Raw genomic sequence first — 19,251 nt, 5'->3', positions numbered from 1 at the left:
CATTACTTAGAATTGTTTTGGGTTTTTTTTTTTTTTTTTTGGATGAATAATTAATTAAATAAAGACAAAAGCAAATACAAAGGAGGATCCAAATGACCAGGATCATAGAGGAGAATGGAATTGGGAGTTGAGACCCCAGGCAACAACAATAAGCCTGTTCCTTGGGGAGTCAACAACCAGGGGGGAGGGATAAGCAGAGATTTTAGAGGAAACATCAAAGTAAATAGCATTCCATATAGTATCTATAGAGCGAGATTTAGAAGTCCAGCGCCGGAGATTTCGCTCCCACCACAAATGATGGACTGAAGCACTAAACACGAGCCTGCCTATTCGGTCACAAATAGAGGTACCTGAAAAATTACTCAACACCCAAGACCAATCCCGAGCAAACCCAAAGGATCGACGAGAGCAGGGCCAAATGAAGTTAATGGCTTTTCTCCAAAGAGCACTAGAGAAAGGGCAAGTGAAGAACAAATGCTCGATATCCTCGATACCATTCCAACAAAGAATGCAATTTGGGTTCACAGGGATGTGGCGGGAGGCAAGGAATGACTGAGTTGGGAGGGCTATGTTTAGGGCTCTCCAAAGGGTAAGGGAATGTCTAGGGATATGACCTTTGAACCAAACCAAGGGGGGCCATAGGGGGGGAGGGGAGGGGGAGCGGAATAGGTTCCAAGCAGAAGCAGTGGTGAAATTTTTGGTAGAGGAGGGAAGCCAGATGACTCTGTCGTGAGGGAGGGAATGGATAGGGGGAAGAGAGTTCCAGACTTGCGTGAGACTACTGTGAGGCGAGGGAGCCCAGGAACCATTGGAGATAAAATGAGAGAGGCGGGTAGATTTGGGAATGCGGGTCTCATAGACAGTGCGGGGAGTGAAATGATTGAAAAGGATACCCATCGGATGCCACGGGTCAAGCCAGAAGGAAGTAGAGGAACCAGAGGAGATTTGAGTGGTAATGGCAGGGAGAGCATGGGGTCTCAGGAGAAGCAGTTTCCTTCAGGTCCAGGAAGGATTAGGAGGGATATGGGCAGTCCAGAAGGAGTCAGATTTGAGGAGGTAGGAGTGGACCCAATAAACCCAGATAGAGTCATGATTGGTGACAAATTTCCAGATGAGTTTAAGTAAAGCAGCAGAATTGACTTCTTGGATTCGGCGGATTCCAAGGCCCCCTTCGGATTTGGGCCGACAAATGTTGGACCAACTGATGGGGCGAAGGAATTGCGATGATTCCTGACCTTTCCAAAGAAAAGCACAGAAGAGAGATTCCATTGCAGATGAGATGGCCTTGGGGATTGGGAAGATACCACTCCAATAAAGGTAGGAAGATTGGTGCATTCTGCAACATTTCTGTTACTTCGAAAGGTTGAAGACGAAGAAACTGCAGATAATTTTGTCAACATGACAACTATTGATGGTACTCCTGCTCCCACTGGCTCCAAATATTACCCCACTCTTCATCCTCTTTTGGTAAGCTTTGATGGGACAAATTATTTGATTTGGTCCCCATTTGCTTACCTGACTTTTGTTGGAAGAGGACCTGTTGGACACATTATGGGCACCACTATCAAACCTACAACCACAGGATAAATGGATTTCGAATGACTCTCTTATTATGTCATTTCTTTTGAATTCTATAATTCCAAATATTGCTCGTGGATATCTATTACTTGATACTACAACTTAAATCTGGAATGCTACTACTGAAACCTATGGACAGTTGGGGAATGATGCACAGGTTTATGAGCTACGAAAGAAGCTTAATGAGACTACCCAAAAGGAACTGACTGTGGCCCAATATTATGCTGAGTTGCGATCTTTTTGGCAGGACTTAGATCATTATGGGGATTATTGATGAGGACATCAATGAGTAGTTTCGAGTTTACCGGCGACGCCGACGTAGAGATCATCCCACGACAGCATGTATGTGGATTGATGATGAGTTCAGAGGTTATCAAATTGCTAGGATCCTATAATTCGATGAGAAACACTGCTCATAGGCAATTTGTCATGTTATTTTCCTTAGTCTTAGTGGGTTGAGTAGTAGTTTACTATTGAAATATTTTAATTTCATGTTTGAGTCTATGGGCTGGGCCTATAGTCTATTTTGGCCCAATTTTGAATTATTTTGAGTTTGGGTTATATTTACAACTTAAGTTGGGGTTATTTTGGGAATTAAACATGTAGGGTTGTGAGGAATCAAATTTTTTATTTAAAGCTTGTATGGAATTCATTTTTGGAAAGAAATGAATGAATGAAAGAATTTAAAAAAAAGAGCTCATGTTGCTTTTTTTTTTTTTTCTCTCTCTCTCTCTCCTGGCAGAACCAGCACTTCCCCCTCTCTCCAGGTAATCTCTCTCTCCGCCTTTCACCCTTGTTGCCCACTAGAAAAATTCCCCTTGCTCTCCTTTACAAAGATCTACTCTTTTTTTTCTCAAAAAAGACCTAGTTTCTTTCCTGGAAATCTTCTTCTTCTTCCCCAAACCCCACGGTTCTGTTTTTTTTTGCATCTCTTTTTTTTTTCTTCCCTCTTTCCCTTATATGGTAGTCTAGTTGTGTTTTGTTAGTCTCCCTTCCCTTCTCTTTGTTTCTTTTCTTTCTCTCCCTCTCTCTTATCTCCTACTCTCTTTCCTAGGATACGCCTTTACTTCAAAATATATTTTTCTCCTTTCCTAGGATTCACCACTACTTCAAAATATTATTTCTTTCTCTTATTTCTGTTCATAGGTGCTTTCTAACCCCTGTTTTGCAGCCAGAATCAGCAGGTAACATTATCTCTCCCAAAATATTTCTTATTTATTCTTTGGCAGTAATTTTGTTTAAAACAAAAACTTCTCAAGACTCCCTTTACATTGTTAATTGTTGAATTCATTGTTAGAAATCTGATATTGATTAGGGCAGCTCTATTTTTCTTTAAGTTTCTTAATTCCCTTGCATTCAATTTAGTGTTATGGTGCCAAGATCCCCGTCCCCTTGTTTCCCTATTGATTCTTGTTTAGTTGTGCTTACCAGTAAGACTTATTGTGTTTATTTCTCTACTTTAGCTGTCTTCTATGCATGATTAATCTGATTTCAAGTGCTGCAAATTCCTTTCTTTACTATCTGTCAAGAATAAGTGTTCAATTCTAAGAGTCTAGTAGCCCACTTTGTAGGTCCCCTAGTTTCTAGGGTTTCTCCTACATCAATTATCATCCCACTAACCCAGATGATGTGGCTACTTAAAGGAAGCACATTAATAAGATTCGAGTATATGACTTATTAACAGGTTTAAATGTGGAGTACGATCAGATCAGAGTGCAAGTCTTGAGTCATTCTCCCTTTCCTACACTAGAACAGTCTTATGCTCTTGTTCAGTGTGAGGAAAGTCGTTGATTAGCCATGCTTCATACTCCTATTATGGAGATATCAGCTTTTCAATCTGTTCGCACTAAATCTGATCTGGCTAAGGAGACTGTCAAGTGTGAGCACTGTCATAAACCATATCATACCAAGGCAAATTGTTGGAAACTGCATGGGAAGCCTGCTGATTTTTAGCAAAAACGAGCACAAAGAAAGGGAAAACCAAAGGCTAATCTTTCTGAGACAGTTTCCACCTCACCCTCTGCAGACGTTAGTTTTTCACAGGAGGAGTTTGCTACTTTACGACGTATTCTGCAGTCTTTTACTGCCGGTACAACCTCGACCACTGCTTCTTTTACTATCCATACCAACTCCTACCTTGCTACTTCAGGTAAAACTTTTACAGGCTTTCAAGTTTCTTCAATTTCAACTCCTTGGATCATTGATACAGGAGCTACAGATCATATGACAGGTTTATCCAGCTCTTTCTTACAATATTTCTCCAGCTTCTGGAAAGGATAAAGTTCGAATTGATGATGGCTCCTATTCTTCCATTGTTGGAAAATGGACCATTCAGCATTCTCCATCACTTTCTTTGTCTAAAGTTTTACATGTTCCCTCTTTCTCTATTAACTTGCTCTTTATTAGTAGTCTCACATGAATTGTATAGTGACTTTTTTCTCATCTTACTGTGTCTTCCAGGCATAGTTGTCAAGGCGTCGCCGAGGTTGCAACGCCTTGGCGTCCTGGCAGCCTTTGAGGAGCTGAGGCGACAAGCGCCTCATGTGAAGTCCATAAGGCGGTCGCCTCAGGCTTTGAGTCGTCGCCTACGCGTCTCCTCGGACGCATTAGACCCATAGGCGACCGCCTTTGTGGATTTTAAAAACCATGATATTTTTTAATCCAAATCAAATGTAAAATATGAATTAGAAATTAGATTCCAATTAGGAATCATCTAATGGTTGAGTGCATATATAAGTTTTACATAAGATGCATGGGATCATTCTAACATTAAATCATTAACAAAAAGAAAAGAAAAAAAAAAAAAAAAAAAAAAAAAACAAACAAACAAACAAAAGGAAGAAAACTCGAGAATCACTTGATCCTGCGAGCCCTAAACTCTCTGCTCTGGAGTCTCGACCCTCTCCCTTTGCTACTCTCTTCAGCTTCCACTTCATTGTGGACGAAATCATCAACTCCGGCGATAGTCATTGACTCTGGCGACAATCAAAAATATCACCAGCGACAGCTATAACTCTCCTTTTGCTTTTCATTTCTTCTATCATGCCTGGTACTATCTTCTTGAGTTCCACTCGATCGACAACAGCAACCAGCAACTCCGGCGGCATTCAGCGACTCCGGCGACAGCCAGAAACATCACCGGCGACACCACTGTACTGTCTTTTTCAGTTTCGAAGGTCTAAAATTGATCGACTTATGCTACTAGCTTGCTACTCTCTTACTTCTGCTCCCCTTTTTTTTTCCCCCTCATAGGCTCATACGAAAGCCACCGTAGTTGCAACGACCAAGTTGCAGTGGCTTTGGTCACCATCTCAGGCGACGGTATGTTGCCGGAATTTTTATTTTCTGCGTTACAACAATGTTATAAGTTGCTTTTTTTTCTTCTTTCTTTCTGGTTTGGTTTGCATTCTTGAGATATACTGCTTGGTGTATGCACTTTGTACATGAGATTCCTTTGAACTGCAATTCTTTTGATATTATTTGCTTTTATTTATTTATCCCTTGCATTTGATTTATGTGCTTGCACTTCTATGATCTATCGATGCTAGTGTTGGTGACATTTAATGAAGGTATGTTGTCTAGTGTCTATTTGTTTTGCTCATGCATCTGTGTGTTTACTATTTAGTTACATCTTTTATCGTATCTTGAATCCTTGATTCTTGTTAATGATAGTATGATACTTGAAATTTATTTAGGACCTACTATGTGTAGTTTGTAGTATGTTGGATGACTTGAGGTAGGCTAAATGGCTAATATTAGTGTTTTTATTATATATAAGATAGGTTTATAATGAATTAGTGTATGAGATATACACTAAAAAGTAAAAATTTTACTTAAAACGCCTCGACCGCCTCAAAAGCGCCTCGGAGGGCGCCTCGTCAACTCATCGCCCCAACTAGCTAAAAACGCCTTGCATCGCCTCGTCGCCGTGACAACTATGCTTCCCGGATCTGGTCACGGGGAAGGAGATTGGACGTGGTAAACTAGACAATGGACTTTATTTGCTCGAGCCGATTGGAGAATCTGCGTCTGCTTTGACTACATCTTCTAATCCGGTCCATTCGGTAATATCAGACCTTCATCAGTGGCACCGTAGGCTCGGTCACCCCCTCTAGGAACTCTTAAGAAAATATTTCCTGATTTGGTTTCTTCTTGTAATGAGGATAATTTTTTTTGTGAAGCCTGCATTTTGCCGAAGCAGACTCATTCTACTTATTTAACTTCTCTTCATAATAGAAAACCTATTCCTTTTATGCTAATTCATACTGATGTGTGGGGTCCCTGCTGACGTGTGTCTACTGGCCATAGGTACTTTGTTAGTTGTATTGATTGTCACTTTCGTTCTACATGGATTTATCTTTTAAAACAAAAAAAAGAGGTTTTTTTCGATATTTTCGTGATTTTCATAATATGATTAAAACTCAGTTCAACCCCAAAATGGGGTTGCCGAAAGGAAGAATCAGCATCTCTTAGAGATAGCCCGTTCCATTATGATTGCTATAAATGTACCTGACCAATACTGGAGTGATGCTATACTCACTGCTCCTTACCTTATGAATAGGATGCCAGTAGAATACTTGGTTTTAAATGTTCTAATGAGATTCTTCAGGGAGCCTCTTCTTTTGTTATTCCCCCAAAGGTTTTTGGATGCGTGTGTTATGCCAGAATCACAACCCACCAGAGTAAGCTGGCTCCCCGCGGCCTACACTGCATATTTTTGGGGTATTCTGCTACTTAGAAAGGGTACAAATATTATCATCCTCCTTCTAGGAAAACCATTATATCCATGGATGTAATTTTTTATGAGTTTTGCCCTTACTATACACCTCTCCAAGGGGAGAGTCCTAGAGGAGAGGTGTTCCTTCCGACTCTAGATCTTCCTATCACACACCAACACAACTTAAGAGTCCCAGAAGAGTTTCCTGACCGAGGGGAAACTTCGGCCAGTATAACTAAGGACTCTAATCCTCCCCCTTCGATTTCTGAACCATGTGAAGAACCTAGCCCGGGGGAGACCACTCCTATGAGACACACTATTAGGGTCTTTTAAAACCAGATTGACCAGAATAAGGAGGTATAGACTTATCAGAGGAAGAAATACAACCGGCTAAAGCAGGTGGAGAAAGGTGATACGTTACCACTTCAGTCTCCTGCTCCAGAATCAGATTCTACTGTTCCCCTTAAGGTATCTTCTTCTGATCTTCCCATTGCTGTTAGAAAAGGGGTCAGATCTTGTACTCAACATCGCATAGCTAAATATGTTTCTTATAACTCTTTGTCTGACTCCTACCGTGCTTTTATATCCTCTTTGTCATCTGTATCTATTCCTAAAAGTTGGCAGGAAGCCTATACTGATAAAAGATGGAAGGCAGCTATGGTAGAGGAAATGCAGGCAATGAAAAAAATGACACTTGGGAGCTGGTTACACTTCCTCCAGAAAAAAAACAATGGGCTGCAAATGGGTATTTGTGGCTAAACAAAATATGGATGGATCAGTCAACAAGTTGAAATCTAGACTAGTTGCAAAGGGGTTTACCCAGACCTATGGGATTGATTATCAGGAGACCTTTGCCCTTGTTGCGAAACTAAACACTGTCAGAGTTCTGTTGTCTGTAGCTATGAACAAAGATTAGAACTTGCACTAACTAGACGTAAAAAATGCCTTCTTACATGGGGAGTTAGCAGAAGAGGTCTATATCGAAATTCCACATGGTTTCTCCGATGACAATACTGCAGGGAAAGTTTGTCCGTTGAAGAGTTGTCAATTTATGGGTTAAAACAGTCTCCTAGATGCTGGTTTGGACGCCTTCTGAAGGCAATGACTTCTATTGGGTACAAGCAAAGGAATGCTGATCATACACAATTTGTCAAGAAGTCAGGTACTAACATCACACTTCTCATTGTCTATGTAGACGATATTGTCATCACAAGGAATGATGGTGAAGAAATTCAAAAGTTGAAGGACTTTCTTGGCAGAGAGTTGGAAATTAAAGATCTAGGGAAGTTGCAGTATTTTGTAGGGATTGAGGTGGCTCGATCAAAGAAAGGTATATTCCTATCCCAAAGAAAGTATGTCCTAGATCTATTATCAGAAGTGGGAATGTTGGGGTGTAAAGCAATTGATACCCCTATTGAAGCTGGAGCTAAACTTAGAGGAAAAGAGGGAGAACTAGTGGACAAAGGAAGATACCAAAGGCTGGTAGGGAAGCTTATTTCCTTGTCCCACACTAGGCCAGACATCGTTTATACTGTAGGTATAGTGAGCCAATTCATGCATGACCCATATTTAGCTCATATGAAGGCTGTTATCAGAATACTACAGTATTTGAAGGGAACTCCTGGAAAAGGGATACTTTTGTCACCCATTGATAATCTAAAAGTAGAAGCACACACTAATGCAGACTGGGCTGGATCTCCAGACAGGAAGTCAATTTCAGGTTACTGCACCTTTGTTGGAGGTAATCTAGTTACTTGGAGAAGTAAGAAACAGAATGTGGTAGCTTTATCTAGTATCGAAGCTGAATATAGAGCTATGGTTCGTGGAGTTTGTGAGCTACTATGGTTGAAAGGCTTGCTGCAAGATATTGGAGTCCAAGTTCCAAACCCTATGATGTTATATTGTGACAACAAGGCTGCTATTAGTATTGCTAATAATCCGGTGCAACATGATTGAACTAAGCACATTAAAATTGACAGATTTTTTGTCAAAGGAAAGTTTGAACAAGGGCTTATCTGCATGCCTTTTGTGAGCTGAAGACCAAGTAGCAGATGTTTTCACTAAGGGTTTGAAAGAAAGAGATTTCCTCCCTATTGTAGGCAAGCTGGGCAATGACTAATATCTATGCCTCAGCTTGAGGGGGAGTGTTGGATTCTATTAGGAGTTCAATTAGAGTTTGTATATGAGTTAAATTAGAGTTTGTATTCATGTAAAATTCTATTCCTTGTGATAGTGTACTTTCCACTTAATTATAAATAGAGGGCTTGAGATCATTGATCAATAAGCCATTCTACCAATTTCGTGTTTCTCAACATATATGGTAATAGTTAGCCCTCCAATCCGAAATTTGACCAAAACATCCCCCAAATGTTGGGGAAGTTTTGCCGACATGTTGGGGTTTCGGTGGTTTCGCTAACCCTTGAAACTCCTAAAACCCGGGCATGGGGCAAAATTCCAGACATTGGTTTCACTATGAGGAGGAAGAAGAAGATTACAACCTAGCCATTTTTCTTTCTACCCGTCTGAACTCCTGTTGAGAGACTATAAATAGTTATAGGTTAAAGACCCTACTTCATGGACAATGCCATAAATGCCCCAGTACCCAAAAAAAAACTCCCAAAAACAATATAGGAATTTCTAGAATTTCCAAGTGAACACAATCTTGCTTGTTGAAACAACTTGTGTATACCATCCATACATGGAATCTCTAAGTTAATACAATCCTGCATATTGCAACAGCTTCCTTGTGTGCATCATCCATACATGGAATCTCCAAGTCAACCCAATCTTTCTCTACACATTTAGGCCCCCTAACGGGCCCTAGAACATTTAACATGGTGAAAATTGGTCTTCACCACAATGCTTTGGAGTTTGGAGTATGAACTTCATATTATTTTTGGATAAAAAATAAGTGATTTGGAGTTACCAGCTTTTGTATCACACTGTTGAGTTCCAATTGGTTTTTCTTATGTTCTGTCATTTGAAACATTCATTTGCATAAGCATGGCAAGGCCAATTGTCTAGGGCCTCTAGGTTATGTGTTAAGATCCAACGTGAATCACTAATTGTGTTGGTTTTCATTAATTTTGTGTAGGAAGAAACTTGCAAGACTGATATCTACAAGCTTTGGATTATCGTTTTCTCATAATAATTGCTCAGCGTTGACCAAATGCTTACTAAATGCAGGGTTGTTAGCCAGATTGAGTATCCTTCATTGGTTGATTTGCGGGGACTACTTCTAGACCTAGTTGGACAACTCTTGGGTGCTTTATCAAGAATTAGGTAGCAACCTTCGATATGCTAATCTTCACTCTAAATGATTGGTTTTTCATCTGTAGATTTAGACAATAGCTCTTACATTTTTATTCGTCTGTAGATTTTGATAGCAGTTATAGCATGTAATGTTTCTTTCGCAGGTCTTATCAAGCTCTGCACCCAAGCCATTTATCCCTGTCTTTTTTCCACCCTTAATCTGACTGTTCTTTCATATTTTCCCATCAGGTTTAGTTCTGTCACCGAGCGCTTTTTTATGGAACTGAATAGTCGTCGCATTGACACCAGTGTTGCCAAAAGTGAAACACTTAGTATCATAAATGGGATGCGCTACCTTAAGCTGGGGGTATGTGTACCGGAATTTATATTTTTAGTATGCATTATACAGTATGTAACCATCAGTTAGTTGGCAGGTCAAGACAGAGGGTGGATTAAATGCGTCAGCTTCCTTTGTGGCAAAGGCGAATCCTCTAAATCGTCCTCCGCACAAAAGGAAAAGTGAATTCCACCATGCACTATGTAATATGCTCTCAAGCATTCTAGCACCGCTTGCAGATGAGGTAAAAGGCCAGTGGCCCCCATCTGGTGTGGATCGTGCCCTTAATCTATGGTATGAAGCTGTAGCTCGGATAAGAGTGCAGCTTATGCATGGGATGGAAAAACAAAGTAAACATGTAGCTGTAAGTTGGTCTTGACTTCTTATCTTGATTTATGGAATTGGAATATCTTTGCTATTTTGTGGTATATGAGAAAGCTACAATCTACATGCGTTTCTTTGCATTGGAGTAAATGGAAAAAACTTAAAGTTCTTATGCTGTGGAATTGAGAAACTTGTTGTCACTTTGTGTGTGTATGTACCTGTAGCATTTTGGAGGCTTTTCCGACTATGGCATGCATGCCCATGTATAGACTATACAAACATAAGTGCATCTTGATTAATTGCATTATATTTATCTTACCTTTTTGAAATTGATAATATGTACAGGTACTTTATTATATTAAATAAAAGAGTTTTTTACAGGACACCCACTATTTTTGGGGTGGAACTAGTGACCACCCTCTATTATGTTGTAAATTACATGGCACCCACTTGAAGAATTACAAGTTATCCACAGTTAAGTTTTCTGTTAATTGACGGGTAAAATTACTTAAATGCCCTTATCTTTATTTAAGTCATTCAAGATTTGAAATTCAAATTATCCAAATGCCCTTTGGGCAGTAAAATGACGTTATTGCCTTCAATTTGAGTCACTACATGACCTGAATGCCCTTTCCCCATTTAACTCATTGAGTGAAAGGATTCCCCTTCACCCATCTTCTTCCTACCCATTGCTTGCCACCGTAGGTTCCCTGCTGGAAATCACCATCAAGAATGGCAAGGATAGCTTCAATGAGATCTTTGAATGAACCCAGGTTCATGGGGTTGTTGGGAGAGGCCATAGCCTCTCCACGAGTGCTTGTGCCCTGAAACCGGCATTGGCAGCGGTGATCATCTGGTGCCACCAAGAATACCAAATCTCCGGTAACCCATGTAAGAACACCACCACTGATGGCCTGTAAATTTCAATTCTTCAATCATTAAGTTTCAGTTTTTCAATCATTCTGCTGATTACCTAAATGTAAAATCAAAGAACCCAGTGACCAGTCATGGAGAAATGGAGGAAACCAGTTAAGCCAAAGGGTTTAAACCCTGGAAAAATTTACACTTGAGTTCTGATGATTTCTCTGGCCTTCTACTGACGATCTCTTAGTTATTCCTTCTTTCTTCTTTCCGTCGCCTATCGCAAGCATTCTCACCAAAAAGGATAGTCTTCTACTGTATCAATTTCATCAAGGTCTCATGCCCTTCCTCCTTTCAATGGGGTGAGCTTCCCCATCTCGATGTCAGGCCCAGCTTCAAGATCCTTCAGGGCTTGTTTACTCAATTCCACGCAAGGCGGGATTTGTCATAAGGTCATTCATCTTTGCAGCTATTCGGAGAGAAAACCTGCAAAAGAAATTGGGTAAGGTGTTAAAATGGTAATGATAGATACAATTTTCCATGGATGTAACAAAATTTGAAGATCTATGAGGTCAAGAAGAATCAAGAGATCTGAGAAACAAGAAACAAGTAAGACGAACCAAATAACTCTTTTGAGGGTTCTGAACAAAATGATCATTCAAGACTTGAAAGACAAAACAGAGTCCATTTTCAAGAAAAGAAAAACAAGGAAACAGCAACAGAAACAAAGAAATATTAAATGGAGAAACAGATTTTCATGAACAATCCAAAGGAAGAAATGGAAATGGAATTAAGAGAAAAAGAGAAACCTTGAACTTAAGGGAGAGTGGAAGAAGGATGACAGTTCCATTCTTCTGTATTTGCCAATGTTATTACCGGTGGCAGCCGCTAAGGTTAGACAGATGGATTCCCACTTAACTCTGCAACTCTCTGCTTCAAGACAATTCTGACCAATCCTTGCAATTCCTTCTGAAAGGTAATTTATAGCTACTGGATACTCGCACGTCGATTGATAATAATGTCATTTTTGATACCCAGAGGGCGTTTGGATAATGTGAATTTCAAATTTTAAATGGCTTAAATAAGGGTAAGGGCATTAAGGTAATTTTATCAGCCATTTAACAACAAAACTTCACTATGGGTAACTTGTAATTTTTCAGGTGGATGCCATGTAATTTACAACATAATTGTGGGTTGTCACTAGTTTCATCCCAATAATAGTGGGTGCCATGTAAAAAACTCTAAATAAAAATACTTACCATCTCCTTTATGTTTTTGCTAATTGTATTATTCACAAACTTTCCTTACCGTCTTGGCAAAACCATTCAGAACATATTCCATGTCATAACCAATTAAAAGAAAAAGTAAATTATAGAGTATAGACACTAAAAATCTCTATGCAAGGTGTCAAGTACTAGTATCAATTAGCATATAGATAATTTGTTTAGGAGACATTTTGGAGAGAAGCCAAAAATGCAAGACACTCATGGAAACATTTAAGAAACAGATGGATATACTTAGGATATGTGCATACACTATTCTGAAGCAAAATACACATTAAATAATCAATAATTAGGTCTGAACATGTCTGCCATGTGCTAGGTCATTGAGTGTCTAAATTGTGTATACAAGTATGCTTCATGATACAATGGTTACCTCTTGACTTTGTATTCCATTCGGTTGGCCATTTGGTAGTAGAAAATTTTGAAGATTTATAGCATATTAAAAAAAAATGGATGGTTAAGCATAAGCAAAAGATGCCAATAATTGGGTAAAAACAATTTAGTTTTGCTATGAAAATTGATGAGTTACCCATTTAGATCATGCCCTTCCTATTCTGTGGTTGGAAGTTCCAAATCTTTCCATGTGGTAGTGTGGCACATTAAGTGGCAGTGCATGGAAGCTTCCATGGGTGGTGGTGATGGGATGTGGATTGAAAAGACTAGAAATAGCAACTCTCACATATAGGAAGCTTAAAAAATAGGAAAAATATTTATGAGACCAGATATAGAAACTTAAACACATACAAACTTAGTAATAGAAACTTAACTGAAACAGTAATACTAATAGATTTAGATATCAATGGTAAAATTAGAAACTTAGCTTAAAGAGCTAGTTGTAGATGGACATAATTAGTACTCAATGAAAAATGGAAACCAATGGAATCAGAACCAGAAATCAATAGTAAAACAATAGCTGGAAACTGAAGTTTAGAATAGTCACTAGGATTCAAAAAAATCAATGGCGTTCTCAGTTGGGAAATAATACTGACAAGGGGGCTAGGATTAGCGATGAAAAAACAGAATACAAAACTGAAGAATTGAGATGGTGCAGAATTGAGAAGGTTCAAAACTTACTAGGCAGAGGGTGCAGGAATGAAGAAAAACAAATCTCACTTGTTTGAGAGGGGGAAAAAAAGTAGAAGGAAAAGATAAGAAAAGGATATTATAGGCCGTTCACCTGATTGTGGAGAAGGAATCCAACAACCTTCAGCTTTGGCATCCATCCTAGGTTTCCCACAGTAGAGGAGTTTTGAAATGGTGAAACCCCACAAAACTGTGCTCCATCACTCACAGAACTTGCAGCTCAAGGTGAAATTATTCCTTAAATCATTCGTAATGGGTATGGTCTTGTACTCTTTGTTTATCACTTCAGTGAAATAATAGGGAAGTCATATGCATGTCTGGCAGAATGCTTTATGACACAAGTCGTCTTCAAAATATAATCTATGCTAGAGTTTTAATAAAAGATAATAATCCAATTTATGACTTAAACCACTAATATTTTCGCTTTTAGAATTAGTCCATTACAATTACATAGCCAAAAATATTAAGCCCACAGCCCATTCAACTTGTTGAACTCATACTTAAACATATTGTTAAATTCTTGGTTCATGGCCTGGTTTTGCTGCTGGCCTTATTGTTCTTCTGAACTGCATCAGGTAGACTATAAACAGTTACTAGCTATAAAAGAGGGAAGGAGGTAAAGCAGGTGGATCAAATCTCAACTGTTCATACCAACTCTGCCGCTATAGCATTGCTGCAACATCCATTTGTTGCCACAGTGACTGCTGTACCTGGGTTCTTCTTCCTCTTACCACCTGAGGTAGTGGCAGTGGTAGCTGCTGCTGAGCATCTCAGTTTATCCCAACTTGTCTGTTTATACAGCCCAGGGTCTTTTTTGCATGCATCATATGAGTGCCAGATCCTGATACGTACTGCCCAGCTGGGTCAAGATATGCCAGTCTGGTAAAGGCTGCCTGCCTGTCTGGGGATAGGACGAGGCAAGGGCCTAGTATGACCAAACCAAGCATGTGGGATTGTCCTCCATTTCATGAAAGAGGAACTGGAACAACGAGTGATTAGCATTTCATCTGTCAATTCCAGAGACCAGTTAGCTGATTTCTTACCAAGGGTTTTGAGCACTAAATTTTTTGCTTCTGTTGTATGCAAGTAGGGCATGTGTGATATCCATACACCAACTTGAGGGGGAGCTGTTGTATGGGGTAAAATTGACCTTAGAGTTTACACAATGTCGCCATAGGGGCTTTGCTCTCTTTGTATTTCACATCTCTAGATGTGGACTGATGTCTCTTTTGAGTCTTTGACGAAAGTCGCAACTCCAAAACCATTGCTTTTAACATCCTCTTTTAATCTGCTTCTCAATTATTCGTATGCATATTTTCCATTGGGCACATGGGACAAGTTTGAGAACAAAATCTTCCTTATCTCTACAAATGGTACCACTCCTTTGCACCCCCCCCCCACCCCCTTCCCACCAGGAGAAAATGGAAAAAGAAAAGATGAGAGGAGCAGGGGTGCGAGAAATGTCCTAGTTAAAGTGTTAAGAAACAAATGGACCACTACCTGGATCTTTTGAATGAAGACAACTTCTATGCCTTCTTACCTTTTTTTGTTTGTAAAGGTTTGCATCTGGCCATTCCTATTGTTTTTGGAATTATAAACCTTCCTTTGATAGGCTATATCCACTCCAGTAATCCTTCTAAATCTGATTCGGTCTCACTTTATCTCACCTTTGACACTAACTTTTGAAGTAACGAAAGTTTTTAAAACGAAAATAAGGTAAGCTTTGTAGCTTCCCTGAATTGAATGTTTCTCAAACCAGTGGTTAGAAGCTAATTTTACGTTCTTTCTCTCTATGTATTGCTTTTATCATGTATATTTCTTACTTCTACAAAATTATGTAGGATATTGGCCTCTTCTTAGACCACAGAATAATCTCTTTTTTCTTTTTCAGGTCTGTAAATAATATTTTTTTTGGGCCAAATAACTGATATTTGTGTAGTTGGAAAAGTGTAATTTACTATCTATCCAAGGTATCTGTACAGATCCTCATATTTGGTCTTCGTGATATTCTCTTTGCAAGATCATGCTGTATTTTTTCGTGTGGCATTCACATCCTATCCTCCATCCTGAACTCATTTTGTGTTAAACCTGAAGCAAGTTAGGTTTCTTTTCATTGGTCTTACCTGGGATACTGAAATCTGCCCTCACTCGTTTTATTTTAAGTGGATGGGCTGCTGAAACTTGTTATCTTTGCTCTCTTAAACCTTACTAAATTCATTCCAATGGAGAAACATAAATTAAAAATATGGCACATTCTGTTATGTTATATATCCTTGTATCTTGTTATTTCCTGAAGCCGTTTATTGCTGTAATGTCTGCCTGAGCAAATATATTTATTTTTTTGCAGGTTGGCTACCCTTTGGTGACCATTCTTCTCTGTCTTGGTGATCCCCAAACATTCAACAGTAACTTTGGTCCTCACTTGGAACACCTTTACAAGCATCTTAGGGTAAGCTCATGATATATTATGTGACAGTGCAGCAGTAGAAACAGCATTGGCTGATATGATTCTTTAAAATGTTCTTTTAATTAGCTTTTATTTCTCTATGTTGTTATGTCAGTTAAGGATTGAGGAACTCCATTGTCTTCATGCCTTATTTATCTATCTGATGTAATGCTGTTATTTTATGCAGGACAAGAACCATCGCTTCATGGCCTTGGATTGCCTTCATCGAGTTGTAAGATTTTATTTGAATGTTTATGCAGATTACCAACCCAGAAATCGTGTATGGGATTACCTAGACAGTGTGACCTCACAACTTTTGACACTTCTGAGGAAAGGAATGCTAACTCAGGATGTCCAGCATGATAAACTTGTTGATTTCTGTGTGACAATAGCAGAAAGTAACCTAGATTTTTCCATGAACCATATGATACTTGAATTATTGAAGCCGGATAGTCTGAGTGAAGCCAAAGTTATTGGCCTACGTGCTTTGCTTGCCATTGTGTCTCCTTCAAATCAGAATATTGGTCTAAAAGTTTTCCAAGGTAATGAAGGACTGCAGTGTATGTAAGCTCTCATCTCCTTTTTGTAAAGGTACTTGACTTGTTTCTTGAATTCTTATACTGAAGGTCATGAGATTGAACACTACATTCCAAAGGTGAAAGCTGCAATTGAGTCAATTCTAAGGTCTTGCCACAGAATTTATAGTCACGCTCTTCTTACTTCTTCAAAGACTACCATAGGTAATGTTAATTTCCAAAGTTGATAATATGATTTTTAGGATGTTTGCTACATATTAAAGGCCTAATAAAGTAACAAAGACCTGGTTTTTTCCAGTGGATTTAAAATCACATTAATTTTTATAAAAACTCTTTTTTTTTTTTTGGGGGGGGGGGGGGGGGAGGTTGAATTGAGACTATAGATGGGCTGTATATTGGAAATGTCACTATCTCTATAGTGGTCCTATGCTGAAACTATTCGTGCCTAAGAAGGAAAGGGTTTGGCAATGGATGAAATACCTTGGTCAAAAGATGTCAACCTTTTTTTTTTAGTTTTTATTGATTTGGGCCTATAGATATATTACAAGAACCCTTCATACCCCAAAAGACCCAATACCCACTTGACCGATAGGGGTGTTTTCTTTCATCTAACCACCTCCAATCAAAGGTCACCTTTGTCCCTTAGTAGTCAGAAAGTTACTCAATTGATTCAAAGCATATTGTATAGCCTTTGATTGTCAAGAAAGTGGAGTTGTCAACTAGGCAACCCAATATGTTGTAGGGCACCTAGGCAGTAGGAACTTGTGGTATGTAGTCTATGAATATAAGTAATATAGCAATGAGATGTTTGTATAATTATGTTTCTATGCAACTTGGAAGTCAGAGCAGTCAAAGCAATGGGAAATGATATAAGTATTGGCAATAATGGCCTAATATGAGAAAACCAACATGTAATAAGAAAATCATATAATTTGATACAAGCATATTCATTAAAAGAAGTTGTTGGTTGAGTTCTACTAGGAGTTCAACTCTATTAGAGTTTTTGTTCATGTAAATTTCTATTTCTTGTTACCCAAGTAAGGGTATTTATGTAATAGTGTTTTTTCCACTTTTTTATAAATAGAGGGCTTGAGATCACACTGATCAATTTAAGCCGTTCTACCACAATCGGCTTTCTCAACATGGCATCAAAACCTCGAGACGATTAGGGAAGAACAAGAACAGAAGGAAAAAAAAAGAAAAAGAGAAAGAAGAAGAGAAGAAGAAATCCACCTCTGCACAACTACACCACCACCGCTGCTGCACTTCCTCTACCACCGCTGGCTCTTCCTCTATCGCAGAAGCCCATTGTCATTGCTCTTGCAACACCACCACCGCTGCTCTTCCTCTACCGCCATTGCTTCCAACTCCTGCACCACCACCACCACCGTTGCTCTACCTCTATCGCAGCAACCTAATCGCAGTACCCTGTTACCGCCATCTATCGTCTACTTCATTCTTCTCAACTCTTAAAACAATGAGTTATTTTTTAACCAAGGAAAGTTATTTTGAACCACCGCCTTTTTTTTTTTTCTTTCTTCGACTAAACAAGAAGCTCCTTAAAACGTATTCAACCCTTGAATTAATAGCCCAACTTTAATCGAACCATATTTAGATTTTTTCCCCCTCCTAACCTGCGGCTTTATTAGCCCAAAAACAGAAAGAAAAAAATAGTGATGTTTCAAGGGTTTCTGTATGTAAATTTGCATTTTAGGGATCTAATTGTAAATTTGCATATTTTTAGGGACCTATTTGCAAATTCCACTTTTTCAGGGGCTTATTTGTAATTTCCCATAGTTCCAGGGCCTTTTAAAAAAAAAAAAAAAAAACATGGTGTTCCTTATATGCATCTTTTGAATCCTATCATTCCCTAGATTTGTTTGGGTGGTTTGGCTATTGCATTCTGCGACGTTTCAATTATTTTGAAAGGGTGAAGACTAAAGATTTGAAGACAATTTTTTCAACATGGCAATTATCGATGGTACTACTGCTTCCATTGGCTCTGAACATTACCCCACTCTTCATCCTCTTTCGGTAAGATTTGATGGAACAAATTATTTGATCTGGTCTCGATCTGCTTACTTTACTATTGTCGGAAGAGGACTTGTTGGACACATTACAGGCACCACTATCAAACGTACATCCATAGGTGTTTCATAGGATAAATGGATCTTGAATAACTCTCTTATTATGTCATTCCTTTTGAATTCCATGAATCCAAATATTTCCCGTGGATACTTATTACTTGATACTGCAGCCCAAATCTAGTAGGCTACTACTAAAACATATGGACAGTTAGGGAATGATGCACTGATTTATGAGGTACGAAAAAAGCTTCCTGAGGCTACCTAAAAGGAATTGACTGTGGCCCAATATTATGCTGAGTTACGATCTCTTTGGCAGGAGTTGGATCATTATGGGGATTATCACCCCACTAATCCAGATGATGTGACTACTTATAGGAAGTCTATTGATAAGATTCAAGTATATGACTTCTAGGCAGGTTTGAATGTGGAGTACGATCAAATCAGAGTGCAAGTATTAAGTCGTTCTCCCTTTCTTACACTAGAAAAATCTTATGCTCTTGTTCAATGTGAGGAACGCTGTCGATTAGCCATGCTTTATGCTCTTATTGTGGAGAAATCAATCTTACAGTCTGTTAGATCTAAATCTGATTCGGCTAATAAGACTGTCAAGTGTGATCATTGTCACAAACCATATCATACCAAGGCCAATTGTTGGAAATTCCATGGGAAAGCTGCTGATTTTGAGCAAAAAAGAGCACAAAGAAGGGAAAAACTGAAGGCTTATCTTTCTGAGAGTTTCCATAACAC

General features: G+C 38.9%; 1 protein-coding gene across 2 annotated transcripts in view; it reads left to right on the top strand.

Moving 5' to 3' along the window:
• Positions 1-19,251, top strand: part of LOC149016826 (uncharacterized) — a 90,866-nt gene that overhangs the window by 16,307 nt on the left and 55,308 nt on the right. For both annotated transcript variants that reach the window (XM_089154882.1, XM_089154883.1), the window contains exons 7-12: positions 9,482-9,577; positions 9,797-9,914; positions 9,982-10,248; positions 15,783-15,884; positions 16,069-16,423; positions 16,508-16,621. In XM_089154882.1, the coding sequence (XP_089011008.1) occupies positions 9,482-9,577; positions 9,797-9,914; positions 9,982-10,248; positions 15,783-15,884; positions 16,069-16,423; positions 16,508-16,621 (1,052 nt within the window). The remainder of the gene's footprint in view (positions 1-9,481; positions 9,578-9,796; positions 9,915-9,981; positions 10,249-15,782; positions 15,885-16,068; positions 16,424-16,507; positions 16,622-19,251) is intronic.

The sequence above is a fragment of the Hakea prostrata genome, chromosome 5 (assembly GCF_041222555.1).
Source record: "Hakea prostrata isolate BN-2017 chromosome 5, UWA_Hpros_2, whole genome shotgun sequence".
In the NCBI taxonomy this organism is placed as follows: domain Eukaryota; kingdom Viridiplantae; phylum Streptophyta; class Magnoliopsida; order Proteales; family Proteaceae; genus Hakea; species Hakea prostrata.
Note: the sequence above shows the minus strand (reverse complement) of the source record. Positions and strands in the feature narration are given on the sequence as shown.